The 16,238-nt window shown below is 37.0% G+C and overlaps 1 protein-coding gene across 1 annotated transcript; it reads left to right on the top strand.

Annotated features, from left to right (window-relative positions):
- Positions 1-733: 733 nt before the first annotated feature.
- Positions 734-9,463, top strand: LOC125647277 (protein PIF-like). Its single transcript, XM_048873963.2, has 12 exons — positions 734-1,077; positions 3,256-3,513; positions 3,668-3,942; positions 4,137-4,218; positions 4,368-4,562; positions 5,219-5,479; positions 5,582-5,620; positions 5,753-5,905; positions 6,839-7,197; positions 8,244-8,340; positions 8,769-8,848; positions 9,231-9,463. Exons 1-12 carry the CDS (start codon positions 963-965, stop codon positions 9,297-9,299), a joined length of 1,983 nt encoding a protein of 660 aa, XP_048729920.2. The 5' UTR covers positions 734-962; the 3' UTR covers positions 9,300-9,463.
- Positions 9,464-16,238: the final 6,775 nt, after the last annotated feature.

Here is a 16,238-nt window from a genome sequence, read left to right as displayed (position 1 = left end):
AACAAATTCTTAATATGAAAAATTAAAACTATTGCATTCAAATATATTTATTTCGAACGAGTACTAATTCAAAGTCAAAGCAATTTTTACTGCATCCTGAAATCTACTTGAATAACATAGTAAAACATATGAAATTTCCATTCATCTTAGACTCTGTACCACAATATGATAATTGGTGTAGAAAAGTTTTATTAAAATATAGGAAATTCTACATTCTGTGGTGAAATTTTTATACAAATACATTTTTTTTTTTCAGGAAATTGTCGATTTGTATGAAATATATATAGAGACAAGAATTGATCGAATCATAAATATGTGCATAGTCCTAAAGTTAACACTAGAATGAAAATATACAAAGTTTTTAAATCATTGTAAGAAGAATAACACCACAGAAGATGCTCGAGCATTTCTCATACTGGTTCCTTTATTTCTGTTCCTCTTTATTTGTTTCTTTGTTTTTGCATCGACGTATGTTTCGATTAGTTGCCAATGTGTGTAATGTATAAATAAAAATATGCGGATACAAGGCCATATAGGAAATAAATAATTAAATTAATTGTTGTTAATTTCTTACATGCATCAGAATTAATGTTCTCAAACTTCTCCCGTTTATTCAATGCTATTTTATGAAAAGCATTCAGCATAGGACATTACCCGTGACAGTTCGGAGCGTGGTACTCAAAATCGTGTATAACATGCGGGAAACAACACAATATCGAGTTAGTCCTGAAAACAATGCTCAACGAACAAATAGTGTCCATTACAACCGACCACTAATTATGGCGAACATTAATTAATTCCTTAACCTGTAAAACAGTAATTGCTTTCGGTTGTAATTTGTCGACAGCATGGACAAAAAGTCCACTCCTTGCGCCAGAACTAGCAATGTTCTATCGTGGTGGCACAACAGAGAACATTCTGGTTGGGAATAAACGAGACGGTGACACTATTTGGTAGAAGAAATGAGTTTCATTTTAATACTGCTTGGTTTTTTTGGAACTTGTCAATCCATTCCCAATCCTGGAGGTATCCGAATCCAGCTTCCCGAATCTCCGGTAACAGTGAAATCAAATCAAGGTAATTTGACAAAGGTTGTCAAAGTTTTTTATTCTTAGTATTTCATTCTTTAATTGCATTTTAATCATTACATTATTTAAAAGAAAGGTAATTCATACATTTAAAAAATAAATTTACATACTCGGATACCCCATTATTTCTGTTTTATTGTATGTGTCAACATTTTAGTAGACATCTGTAACTTTGGAAACATTCTAGATTACCATTAATCCTTGTATATATTCACCGATTGAAATGTTTTCCAATATACCTTCTGTGTACATGTAAAGGGATCACATATACATGTATAAGAATGTACAATGAAGACAAACTGACGCGTTCTTAAGTTAGCGGGAATGTATCTTAGTGTTTTTTAGCATCAGTCTTAACCGATGGTTGATTTCGATCACTGATTGGGTCTTTAATTAAAACGTTCAGTAGAGCTTTTAGAGTAAATTTAGTCTCTTTTTTTTCGAATAAGAAATCTTTGTTCGTTGAATTGCATGCTTGCAAAACTCACTGACATGTTTTATTCCAGTATCAGTTACTACAAGTTATTATTAACATGCTTTTAGTGATATATTTTAAATTATTTATTTTTTATAACATTCTTAGGCAACAAAGGGCCACTAATATTCTTTTATATACGAGATCTAGATTCAGAGAATTTTATTATCTGAATTTTTGGTACTTTGTACCCTGCGAGTATAAAGTCAATGGGAAACTTCTTTTACGAACAGATGTTTTCATAGCAAGGTGAAAGGTCAGATGAAAAACAATGAAACAGCATAGGTTTATTATTGACAAAATGTTGATATTTTCACATGAAAAACTTTACAATCTGAAATGTGATAGGACAATACAGTAGTGTATTATCATGCCGAATATCACACTGAATACGTTGTTAACCCAGCCATACTAGTAACTATTTATAATACGGAAAGTGCTAGGGAATCTAAAACAACAAAGATGTTTTCATTAAACAAACATCACATGCAGATATGGTTGATCGTATTTGTTTAACGTCCAACTCGAGAATTTTTCACTCATATAGAGACGTCACCATTGCCGGCGAAGGGCTGCAAGATTTAGGTCTATGCTCGGCACTTACGGCCGTTGAGCAGGGAGGGATCTTTATCGTGTCACAGCAGGTGTGACACGGGACCTCGGTTTTATCCGAAGGACCGCTCCATTTAGTCACTTCTAGATATCAATAGCCATGGAGTTTTCTTAAACGTGATTGTCACTAATGTCGGCATGATTGTTATTTAGGCATAGTAGTACAATGCGCATTGTATATTTTACATTTGTGTTAAATATTGTAATGCGTATACACACTTTGCTCGCTTTGTTTGTGCATGCCAAAATAAACATTGGATACAGCACATTTCTGAAATATTGTTTTGTTGTTCGATTAATGACATAACACCGTTTACAAGCCGAGATTTGTGTCCTTCTTTTGCTCTTTTTTGTCCATTGTCCACCGAAAGTAGACTTTAGAGAGATATCTAATATCATTCTGTCTTTCAAAATAGCCGTACACAGAACTGAAAATCATAAGGAACATTTCCTACACCAATCAAAGATGGCACTTTCATTAGCTATGCTAGGGAATTAAGCATATTAATTATCGAAACTCTTGTAATTGTTGATACAAAAAAATTCTATTAGTTATGCTGACACTTGTAGTCGTTAATATTAATGCCATTGTAGTCTCACTGTGGAAAGAAGACATTTGTCTTGCCCTTTTACCACCTTAGAGTCGGACCACCTTGACTCGGAAACAGTATCATACATGTACATCATGAATGTGTCTCAGGAAGAGTAGTGATTGCTAACTTAAAACATAATCAGAATTTCTGAGATCGTCTATATAAGAAAGACGAAAATTTGACAATCTAATTGTTCGTGTTGCCCAATTAAAAAGTCAAGATTCCAGATTCACAAAACTCAAAATTCATTTAAACTTTCTGCGTTTGATGGCTCTTCAAACATTTTATAAAATGAAATATAAATAATTTGCATTTCATTTTATACATGTATCTGTTTGAAAAGCCATACAGAAATCGTTACAGTTTGATGATTCTTCGGGTTTCTTTAATATATCGACTCCTTCACTGGATATATGAACCAATAACAGAAAATGACAATGTAGAATTCACTCACTGCTAGTTGCAAACCGTGCTTTTGTTGTTTCAGGTTGTAGGAATCTTCTAGATGTTGTCGCCGTTGTTGACGGATCAGACAGTATCACATCTCGTGACTTCCGGACCCTGAAGAGTTCTCTGGTAGACCTCATGGATGGACTACAGTTGGCGAAAGACCAAGCTAGATTTGGTCTCGTTTTATTTAGCACCGACGTTGCGGCCGAGATACCACTTAGTGCAAACAGACAACAACTGAGAAATAAAATCCTTGCTTTACAGCACCCAAGAGATGGAACAAGAACAGACTTGGGTACTTAATATCCATTGAGAAACAATACCAAAGACATCTTGATTTCCAGTAAAAAGAAATATGTAAAGAAGGGAAATGCAACTATCTAGAATCCACTCGTTTATTGAAAGGACCCAATGATCTCTTTTACTCATTAATATTTACTTTTTTTCAGGAATCAAATCACTGCGTAAAATGTTCTCCACTCAAGGTCGTCCTGGTGTTCCTAGAGTAGGAGTCATCATCACGGACGGGATGTCCAAAAACCCTAGGGATACCGCCAAAGAGAGCGAGCTGGCCAGGACAGAGGGCATCAAACTGTACGCAGTGGGTGTGTCGAATCTGATTGCTGAAAATGAACTGAAATCCATCGCTTCTAATGGAACTAGGGTCCTTTCTGTCTCCAGTTTTGATCAACTCAAACACGTGTTCTCTTCTCTAGTTGTCCAGGTATCTAATCCTTCTTACACGGTTCCTCTCCAATCTAATTAAAATGAGACTTCTTATATCTGCGCCATATACTCTGCGCAGAGTACACGACGCGGATCTAATAAGTCTCATTTTAATTAGATTGGGTTCCTCTCTACTTTTTTCTTAAATGTATTATATTGGTCAATTTTGAATGTCTATTTTTCATTCAACAGGTGTGTCCAACAACGACGACGACCACGAGTACCACCACAACCACTACAGCCACTCTACCACCCACCACCAAAAAGCCAAAGAGTAAGTATGACAGCCTTTGTACGACGCAAATACTTTTTGTAAATACATACGCTCTTTATCATCCCTTTTAACCTTTTACCGTCTCCCATATTTTCTTATTTTACATGTTGCCATATCAAAATGTAGATGTAAATTATTTTGTCTAACAGATCCATGCGACAGCTGTAAAATGTCTAATGGCGCTGGATTTACACGACACCCTTCTGACTGCTCTAAGTTCATTCAATGTTACTTCGGGATTAATGGTCTGAAAAAAATGTCGTACCAGGAATGTCCATGGGGAAACTTTTGGGACCAAGCATCATTGACCTGTCAGCCTGCACATAAGGTCAAATGTCCCACTGGTGAGCAAAGACTTCGTATCCGCCGAGGATTTCTAAAATCCAAAAAGTTTTATTATCTGATGAAGAAGTTTCGACTTCATTTACGAGATAATTATATTTACCTGTTCCAAAAGATAAAGGTATCTAACCGACCAAAACGAAAACATAGAAAGACACACCATAAGTCACGTGACATCAATAGCAGCAGCGAAAGCGAGGACAGGAGTAACGCTAGTGACTGATTAAACTCTCCCATTTTTAAAGACTTAAAGTCAGCACAATCATCATAAAAGCAATCAATAGCATGTACATACATATATATGATTAACGTACAACGTATGTTATTTCGTTTTTTGTATATCGGCATTTTCAAAATGCTTTTTCTTTGCATTGTATGCATTGCTAAAACTCGGCTATCGAAAATTGAATTTTTGAATAAAAGAAAATTACTATTTTTTTGTTTTTATGAACCTCACCAAGAAATAAACTTTTTATTTAATGAAGTAAGCTATCAAAATATTTTCATCGTGAATTTTTTTATTAAGATTATCAATTGTTTTTTAATAGAATATGTATATCATAGAGAAACACCATTGGCTTACTTCAAACGATCAAACATTCATATATCAAGTTTGTATTAGCTTACTTCTACTTAATTAAAAGTTTATTTCTTTCAGACCGCTGTCTGGATCCGGAAGTACTAACCTACGACCTCCCAGGAAGCTGTCGGTCTTTCTGGGCATGTGATGGCGGAGAGTCAATTCCGATGTGCTGTCCGTATGGCACTTCCTATCATTCCGGAATCGGTTGTCTTCCGGACAACGGCTGTAAGGATCCTTGTCCACCTCGTCCAACACAGCATTTGAATCCTAGAGCGCTTTTGTCTGATAAAATGGATTCTAAAAAGAACGCGCCCTTGAGAAAACTTTCGCTTCCAGGTATTTCCAGTCTGCAATGATTTTAAATCTAAAAATAGATCCGAAAGATTATACATTGTGTTTTATATGATTGTTACAGTCATCATATTTGACCAATTTCAGCTTTGAAACCTAAACGGACAATTAAACCACGAAAACCTGGTAAGTCATCCATGTACGGTGGTGTTTCTTTGAAGTTTTGCTATTTGATAACTCATTAATTCATCAATACGATATTCAAAAAAGCACACAACAAACTTATCAATTATGTACTTTCCATGATGTAACTGATAGTTTGTGACAAGAAGCCAGTCCGAGGAGATTCTAACAGCTTTGAACAGTTCGTGGAGCGTTATGGCTGGATTAAGATGCCTTGTGCTCCGGGGACGCAATACAGCCAGTCCGATTGTGAATGCACCACTACAGTGCCATTCTCCTCCAACAAAAGTTAGTGTTATCCGAATAATGCATGCACAGAACTATCTTTTAAAGGGGCATGGGCACGATTTGAGCTGAAATTTTTCAAATTTTATTTTTCCATTTTTATTGTTTACAATGCTTAATTAAAGTATTTCTAATGGTCAACCAAAATTTGAATATCAGTTGTTGAGTTACAAGTGAGATACAGCACTTTCAATTCTTTGCTATGTAAACAGGGCTCGTGCCATGTTTTTGTTTACATTAGACTGTTTAATAGAAAGTAGCACGTTTAAAACAAAAGGAGATGTGCCAAACACTAAAAAATATTTAATTGTGTTAAGAATTCACTTATGAATTGAAATAATCTGCTTTAAACTAATTTTACTAGCTTATTTAACATATGTAAACAAAAACATGGACTTATGACCTCTGTATCTCCCATGTACCTTAACTACTGACATTTAAATTTTTGCTGATCATTAGAAATACCTTAGTTAAACATTATAAACATTAGAAAATAGAAGAAATAAAATTTGAAAATTTTCTGCTCAAATCACGTCCATGTCCCTTTAAAACGCCGGTATCTTTGATATTTAAAATAAATGTTCATCAAGAACACACGTAAGCATATGTGACTCGCAAAATAGCTATTTTCTTAACACGGAAAGTTGTATATAGAGCATGATTTTCTTAGAAGTTCTGACCAGAAGTGCCATTATCCAGCGAGTGATAAATACATTCAATATGCTTTAAACCAACTTTCATTCGAATGCGAGATGCCTGAACACAATATTCGCGGGATCCTCTTTTTCGCGAGTATTTGTGAATCTGGTTGTCTTATTTAGGCATTAGACATGAATGACATGGCTCACTTGAGAATATCATTTGTTGGATAGGTATATTTAAAGTTTGTTTACATTACATAATATGTTTTTAGAAATTTGCTATCTTCACTTGCAGCTGCTGAGTGCGTATCGAAAGTAAAGTTGAACTTCTCGGATGGATTTGAAGATGAGCGCGACAAACGACCAGTCTATATAGTCAACAACAACGTGTCTTTCTCTGGGGGAGTGGCTAAATTTTCTGGAAGCAGTCGTTTGCGCGTGCCCCAACTTTCCAACGTGGACTACGGAGATTCAGTAGTGCTGAAAATTCGTTTCCGGGACTCGACCAACAGTTCCGGGCGCCCACAGGCTATTATTAGTAATGCAGATTGTGGAAACAATGCGTCCATACTTATTGCAAAAGACAAGGATCGTATCATCTTTGGAGCTCAAACTGAAAATGGAGATTATACTCAATTAGAACTACCCAAACCGGTGAGCTATGCAAATTCTATTGTGAATTGAATTGACTTTCAATGTGTCCGCAATATTAAATTTTAAAAGATACTTTTAGCACTTAAATCAGTATAGGTAATTATATCTTTAAAACTACAATAACAGAGAATTAGATTACGAAATATCGCAAAATCACAAAAACAACCTTCTAATTCAAACACCGAAAAAAGGTCAATGATGCTCTCAAACTTTTCAAACATATTTTTAAATTACGTTAATTGCAATTCGACAAGGGCATTTTTATGGGGGAGGGAGTGTGCTTGTCTTTTTGTTTCAGGGTGTCAACTTTTGAAGTATACAAAATAGATCTCTTGGTAAATTGATAGGTCAAGGTCATTGTTATTGATCTGTTATCAAGGTCAAAATTAAATTTGCATAATTGCACGAGGACACGCTTGGGGGCATCGTGTTTCACAAACACATCATGTTTAATTAAGTTTTCTTTGTTGGACTCGTGCGCAAGGGTTCATCTTCCAGAGTGTGGAAAATAAAGATATGAATCTTTTGTAAAATCATTTTTAAAGTTGTTTGATGGCGACACGTTTTGGTACCCAGAAGACTTTAAAAGCGATTTATAGAAAATTCATTTATTTATTTCATTTTATTTTCCACAAGTCCTTGTAGTCTCGTTTCTTGATCTGTACGTTAAACGTTCAGTTTCAATATTTTAATGAACAATTATCACATTTCCCCGTCAAATTCGATATTGGACCACTCAGTCCAATATCGTAAAATGTCGCACCAGTCACTGCACATATGATGAGTATTCGTAGATACTCTAAATCGAGAATGTCTAAAACCATTCCATTGGTAAGAACTCTCTAACATCTTTGAAATCCACATGGCTTCATTGCGAAGTGAATTTTCTTCTCATTGACAGTCTTGAAGGTTACCGAATTACGATACGTTTTGGGACAAGTACTAGATCCTTTGACCAAACTGTTTCCATTGAACCAACAGCCTTAATCCAAAGATCCGACAAGAAACGCCCTGTCCTCGAATTTATTAATCGTTATATTTTACAGAAAACTGAATGGAAAAACGTGAAATATTCCTATAACCTCGGCCGTCTTCAAGGCACAGTGAATACTGAAAAGGTCACTCGATGGATTCCGGATGGAGGTATGTAGTTTACTTGAGTTCCAAGATGTCGATTGTGCTCGAATGGCAAATTGTGTGAAAATGAAAATACCCCAGCGAGAATGACATTGACAATAGTTCTGAATATTTATCTTCAGAAAAAAAAGTGTTACAGAAGTACGTGAGAAGGGATGATTTAAACTTTTATACAAGATCTAAGGCCAGGTCACATTTTTGGTCTCTGTATATATATATATATATATATATATATATATATATATATACATGTATATATCTTTCTCCACATCTATATAGGATAGAGATACTTCATACCTGATAGTTCAAAGTCAAAACTATGTCTTTGAAAAAAGGTCAAGGTCATTCATTACGACCAAGGTAATATTTTAGACAAATGAATGTGGCCACGCTCTATAACATATAGTAATTCACAAGCACGTGTCTTGTTTAAGGTAAAATCCAATCCAGGCCATGCGCACTACAGATAGGACATGGGGAAGATTTAGATGACTTTGAGGGAGATATTGATGATGTGAGTATACAGATGATGACGTCATTTTATGTCCATGTGTGACATTGACTGTTTTGGAAATAAAAAAACAAAAACAAAAAAACACACACACACCCCCAAACACACTACAATATCTTACAGTTCCACTATGTTGTAGTCCGGGACATCAGTGTTTTACAAACATATCTTGTTTATTTTAGCTAATCAAATTAATTGTAGTTATACTATCAAAGCTAATATATCTGAGAATTGTTCAGAAAAATTTCATCAAGTAAAAGCTCTTCCTGATCGGAAAACTGAAATATTTGGATCGAGTAAATCTTTACATTTAATGCTGTCCAAAATTCTTATACGACTGAACGAAGGACGAAGTAATGAATGTTTGAAATTTCTCTTTTTTCAGTTGGAAATATTCACACAGTGCATGCCGACAGAGGAAATGTATTTTGATGATTATGCAGGATTTTTATAAACCTTTAGAACACTTTTACATACACGAAATCCAATAATGTGAATTTCACTAAAGTAGTCATACCAAAAAATGAATGCATATCAAATCCTGCAACTAAGAAAAAGAGTTCCGTGGAGTGCATGTTTATTGTTACAAAACTCGACTTTGAATAAAGATTTTTTTTTAAAAAGTGTAATAGGAACAATGGCATGCTCAATGTCTCTGGGCAATTGCTTCTTATCGTTTTACATGTTTAATGTAGGTATTCGTTGTTGTCTTTTAATTCTTACTGAACAAAAAACATCACTAGTCTTAACTCAGAATTCGCAGAAAGAACTCTTTTTTCAAGCATACAAGTGGCTAGTTAAACCGTCTAAATATGTGTATACATTAGCACAAAAATAGGTTTGAATGTGTACTGGACATTTGCTCAAAACGAAGTTCAGCAGGGTTGTGTGGCAGCTATGAAGTGGTTTCTATATATATACAACTCCAAAAACACTGCGGTTTTAATACACTGTGATAAATGCATTTCCCCGCACATATGGAGTGGGCGTAAAATGAATTATCATCGACCGGGGGCAATGCATAGATTAAAAATCTATACACATCTTACACCGAAGTAGACTAGATTTCTTCTTCGTCAATCCGGGTCCCCTTCGCTTCGTTTTCCGTTCTGCTCCGAGATCTAGATATCTATATATGAAACTCATTATGCCGCTACCGTCTTTCTGCATAGTAGACCTACTTGCTCAAGTTTTGTGGATAACTTTTGAATTGAAAATATTCACTTTATGCATCTTGAAGATATACTTTTCATTTCCAAGAGACGATATTCCTGCAGTTGTAATGACAAACCCATTAATGTTGATGAATTCCTAGTTGCACGTTGCACACTTATTATATATACTAATATATAGGAGCGCTTAGTCCGCATAGGCGGGTTGGAGGACAGGTTTTATTTGTTCGATGAATATTTCGTTCTGAATGAAATTAACAGTAAACCAGGCCTACCTATGATTTATAAAAATACTGGTTCTGATGGTCCATTATCTGTGAATCCGAAGTCAAGTGGTCAAAGTGGTTTATTAAAGGAAAGGAAGAAGGCAGCCTGTGAGTGACTGGTTTCACATGTGGTGAAAAGAAGTTTATGGCACCCACGCTCCGAGCATCGTATTACGTCACAAAAACTAAGCGATATAATATAGAAGTGGGGACCCGAAATATCAGGAAAGCGAAATACTAAGGACTACCATTGTGCACTTGGCCACACACTACCCAACTTGAGGTAGTAAAGTCCCTTGTTACTTTCAACAATTCAAAAGTAAAAAATATATACAAGTATTTACTACATCATATACAAGTAAACAGGAATAAGAAACGATACAAATAGCATATTGGTTGAACAATAGATATGGTTCCTTGAAAGTTCACTGATCGATTTGTTAACAAAATGTAATACCCCTAAAATGAGCATGCTACACGTAAGGTCACACAATGCACAACCTCTATTTAGTAGTTGATTTTGGAAGATGGTGCGGGTTGCTATGGATCCCTGCAGTAGTGCGGACGGATCTGCGGATTTGCGTCTGACTTGGTCTACATATTTTATAGACATCCCCCGAACTGTCCGAGTCTTCCTTGTTATCACGTTCCTTTGTCTCCATGTCACAACATCCAATGTGCACGGTGTTTGTATGGGTTCATTATGTCGTTCATTTTCTGGAAAATTAACTGACGAATGTTTACCCCTTTCACTATTTTCGAGTCTCCACAACCATCTACTGACACAATCTCATAAATGTGTTCATCGTCGTTTATAACTCGAAGAACAACAAAATTTCTTTTTCCCCACGAGTCCTGAATCTTGTTCCTCCCAGACACACCACGATTTCGGACTAGAACAACAGTACTGGATAGTTGATACTCTTCTCTCTCCCTCTTCAGCCTGTTATTGAAGACGCTTAGAAGCTAGTTTGTATGCTTCTTTCAGCCTATCTGAATGTGTCTCCACATAGGTGGGTATTTCAAAGGACTCAGTTTTACCGTCTACACTCAAGAGAGAGTCAATGGGAAGTCGTGGGTGTCTTCCATGCATGAGAAAGAATGGGGTGAATCCAGTTGTAGAATGAGTGGTACAATTGTATGCAAATATAAATTCTTGTAGCCAACGTTTCTTTTGACTTGGAGAAAGAGTCCGAAGTAGATCGTGCAACGTTCGATTGAAACGTTCGCACTGTCCATTTCCTTCCGGATGATAGGCAGTAGTACGACTCTTCCTAATGTTGTAAAGTTTGCATAGTTCAAAATCAGTAAACTCTTAAAGTTGCGTCTCTGATCCAAATGGAGACGTTCTGGAGTCCCGTACTTCAAAAACCATTTCCTCTCACGAGTACTTTAGCTGTCGTTTGTGCTGTTTGTTCTCGGGTTGGGATGGTAAAGGTTAACTTTGAGAAAACATCAGTCATAACCAATACATTCTCCCTTCAACAGGTTGGACGTTCCCAATCTAATTAAAATCAGATCTTCTCTAACCGTTACACAGTGTAAAGGTTAAAGAAGATATGATTTTAATTAGATTGGAACGTTCCAATACAGTGAAGTCCATAGCCACTATTTGGTTTGGCTTCGATGATAACAAATGGCCCGTAGGAGTACCTTGGGTTGCCGCATCTTAACTACCCTACATCGCCCACAACTTTTACAGAACAATGTAATATCCTTGTATGAACCAGGCCAGTATAATCTGCGCTGCACTAGCTGACTGAACACGTTTTGCATCAGCCTCTAGACGATTGATCGGCTATTACAGAGTCCAAACGGCATTCTTGTGTATTAATAGAGGCCAAAAGGTGTGGCGAATGCAGTGTTGTGCTGATCTGCAGGTGACATAGCGATCTGATGGAAGCCACTAGCGAGGTCACACGTACTGAACAGAGTGGAAACATATAAAGCATCTAGGGACTCCTCTATCCTTGGAAGTGGAAAAGCGTCTCTTACAGTTTTCTGGTTGAGTTTCCTGTAATCAACACATAACCTTATAGAACCATCTTTTTTTCCTGACCACAACAATAGGTGATGCATATGGTGCTCTTTGTGATGATGTTTTTGTCTAACAGAGACTGAATGTGTTCTTTCACTTCTTGCTCTTTGTGATGATGTTTTTGTCTAACAGAGACTGAATGTGTTCTTTCACTTCTTGCTCTTTGTGATGATGTTTTGTCTAACAGAGACTGAATGTGTTCTTTGTGATGATGTTTTGTCTAAAAGAGACTGAATGTGTTCTTTGTGATGATGTTTTTGTCTAACAGAGACTGAATGTGTTCTTTGTGATGATGTTTTGTCTAACAGAGACTGAATGTGCTCTTTGTGATGATGTTTTGTCTAACAGAGACTGAATGTGTTCTTTGTGATGATGTTTTTGTCTAACAGAGACTGAATGTGTTCTTTGTGATGATGTTTTTGTCTAACAGAGACTGAATGTGTTCTTTGTGATGATGTTTTGTCTAACAGAGACTGAATGTGCTCTTTGTGATGATGTTTTGTCTAACAGAGACTGAATGTGTTCTTTAGTGCTCTTTGTGATGATGTTTTGTCTAACAGAGACTGAATGTGTTCTTTGTGATGATGTTTTGTCTAACAGAGACTGAATGTGTTCTTTGTGATGATGTTTTGTCTAACAGAGACTGAATGTGTTCTTTGTGATGATGATTTGTCTAACAGAGACTGAATGTGTTCTTTCACTTCTTGATATTGACTTGGCGGAATCCTCCTATATGGATGGGACACAGGCTTATTGTCAATAATGTCTATCTTGTGAGTGACCGTGGAAATATATCCCAAATCCAAGTCATTCTGAATGAATGTGTCATTGTAACTTTGAAAAAGAAATGCACCTTAATTCTGAAGGTAATAGGGCTGTAAAGTCGGGAGAAGATCCTTCATCCACTGCAATGTCGTCATGAGGCACAACCATCTGTTCACAAACATCCGTTTCGACAAACTCAACACAAGACATAGACTTAGGTTTCACAATACAGTCACTTATGAGACCTAACTTTGTCTTAGCTGGGATCCAGACATCTGTGTTTGTTGGATTAGCTACAGGTACTGCATAAACATCAGACCCTTGTTCTGCAATAGTGTTCAAGACAATGAGTCTTTCTACCAGGGAACTTGGCTCAATACAAATAGACGCTGTAGGAAGTTTCCAGTGTTTGTGGTGTGGTCCTCTCACATATATAAAACTTATAAAACCTCTCCCGACTTTACAGATTCACTTCCTGCGACTCGTGCAATGCCCTCGATACCTTGAACGCATTAATCCAGTTCTGATTGACTTTGGTGCTACCGTCCCACATTAAGGTCTTTGCATTCCTTGATGATGTTCATTCCCACGAGTCCTGGGATCTCTCTGCCTGGTGTATCTTTCACAATCAGAATCCCTCTTTTCTCTAAGCACAGATTCACAGGCTGGACATACACATCTGTCTCAATGTATCCGACATACCGAATTTCAAGCCCATTTGCCGCCCGCAACTTCAATTGGTATTCTTGTACGACAGGAATGTCACTTAAATACTGATTGTAAAATGATTCTGTGATCGTACTAACCATAGAACCAGGGTTTAAAATACAATTAACAGTCACACTACCAATGTCTATCACAACAGCAGGACAGTTTCCAACTAGCGAGCCTTGTAAATGTGTAGAACTCCCTATCGTCCGGCTTGCGACGACAGGTTCTTCCCGTTTAAATTATTAGACAAGTTAGGACAATTCTTTTTAATGTGCCCTTTCTGATGACATGAATAGCACGTCTTCTCTTTTTTCCCTTGTTTCAGCTGTTGTACCTCAAGTTGGAGGTTTGTCATCTCCTGCCTCATCTCAGACATAAACTTTTTGAGTTTTGAGGTCTTTTTCCTCCACAATTTCTGAATACACAGTGAAATGTTGTTCTTTACGTTGTCGCGGACGACAATCTGGAGTATCATCTTGATCGCGGGCCAAAACAACACCCTCCTCTCTGATGTCAGTGAAAGTTATAGTTGGGCGAGCACGAATGATCTTTTTCACCTCTCTTTTCAGCCAGGTGTCCGACACGTTTTCGCTAAACTGATTACGTAAAAGTTTGTCTTTATCACTTGCATATATATTGTCTAAACGTAACACACGGTCAAGCTTTTTCATCAAGGTGTGCGAGAAATATCTAAGGGTTTCATGTGGTTCCTGCTTACTTTGATAAAATTCAGCCATCAATTTTGAAGTTGTTGCCCTCTCTCTAAACGTTTCCTTCAACAGGGTCAGAATTTTCTGCGGAGTGTTTTTTATTCTATCGATGGCCTGTATCGAATCTCCTTCTTGGCTGGTACCTCCAAATGACTAATTAGGAAATATACTTACTCCTCTGTGCTTGTTGGGTGAGACTTCAGAATCCGCTAGACCTCCTCAACAAACTCATAGACACTTGAATACGCACCACCTGCACGTCCAGAATATTTCTCTAGTTTACGTTGTTTGGGCGTACACACAACCCTCTGTGACAGCCCTTCTTCCTTTATCATGATATCCTTTAATGCCGCCTTTAGGGAAGTAAGCTCTGTCTTGAGCTCTTCTACACCCCTACACCCCCATCCTCTACAGCTGCCTTCTTGTATCAATCCAATCCTACCGGCGACGCCAGATGATGGCGGTCAAGTGGTCAAAGTGGTTTATTAAAGGAAAGGAAGAAGGCAGTCTGTGGAGCCACTCAAATGGCTGGTTTTACATGTGGTGGAAAGAACAGCACTACTTATAGTTTATGGTACCCACGCTCCGAGCATCGTATTGCGTCACAAAAACTAAGCGATATAATAAAGAAGTGGGGACCCGAGATATCCAGAAAGCGAATTACAGCTGTACTACCATTGTTCACCTGGCCACATCTATAACACCTAAACTAAAAAAATATTGTATAAGATTCATTTAGCAGATGAAATTGTTTGGTTTTTTACGTCCCTTCGAGAATTTTTCACTCATATTGATATGTCATCAGCTGTAGGTGAAGTACCACAAATTTAGACCTATGACAACTGACAATCATGTAAAGACTTGATCACTTCGTACACAGATGAGAAGTGGAGATAAAGGAACAGTGATCAATCTTAAAGAATACAAAATAAGGAGTAAGGCAAACACGGACCCCTGGATATACCAGAGATGAGATCAGGTGCCTAGGAGGAGTAAGTATCCCCTGATGACCGGATACACCCGCCATGAGCCCTTTATCTTGATAGCAAAGGAGTAATCCGTAGTTAAATTGGCATGGAACTAGTCGGACAGGATTCGACCTAACGACAGAAGTCTACTTCCACCATTGATAGATGAAGTCCGACCTCGCATCAAGGCTGGGATTACCTCACTCTCGTCATTCGCATTCATGAGGAAATAGTTATTTTCAATTGGTAAAAATGGCTGCCAATGAATTATTTATATATATCACAGAAATTACTGACGTCAGTATTATCAATATTTTATTGGTAGCAAGTTGGGTGATATCATATACTAAAAGTACGTTCTCACGCAATTCACGCATGACTATTTACATGTCACATGTGTTTGCCTCAATACCTCTATTTCCTCATGACTGTGAATGGTGTGTTTATGAATCTTGATGAATATAGTACAACTATTCTAACAGCTGGGAGTTCTCCGACAGATATGAAAATGGAATGTAAAATACTATCTATTTTGTATTGCTTGTAGGAGTTATGAGATTGATCATTGTTCGTTATCTTCACCTTGCATGTATAAGAAGTACATTAAATTTCTGGAAATACACGAGAGTATGAACAGCAAGGCCTTTAATTACGTCGGTTGGTAGGCGTACAGTGTCGTAGTTCATGTATAGAATTGAAATTTATCTTTTAATTGAACTCGTTCGAACAATGCTTTCTATTAATGCATACCCCTGATTGGCAC

The sequence above is a fragment of the Ostrea edulis genome, chromosome 6 (assembly GCF_947568905.1).
Source record: "Ostrea edulis chromosome 6, xbOstEdul1.1, whole genome shotgun sequence".
Lineage (NCBI taxonomy): Eukaryota > Metazoa > Mollusca > Bivalvia > Ostreida > Ostreidae > Ostrea > Ostrea edulis.
Note: the sequence above shows the minus strand (reverse complement) of the source record. Positions and strands in the feature narration are given on the sequence as shown.

Bases quoted from the DNA above. Each gene is read 5' to 3' on its own strand.
- LOC125647277 (XM_048873963.2), top strand. From the start codon at position 963: ATGAGTTTCATTTTAATACTGCTTGGTTTTTTTGGAACTTGTCAATCC. The intron at 4,219-4,367 runs GTAAGTATGACA...TTTGTCTAACAG, and splicing joins CACCACCAAAAAGCCAAAGA to ATCCATGCGACAGCTGTAAA. The intron at 8,341-8,768 runs GTATGTAGTTTA...GTCTTGTTTAAG, and splicing joins TCGATGGATTCCGGATGGAG to GTAAAATCCAATCCAGGCCA.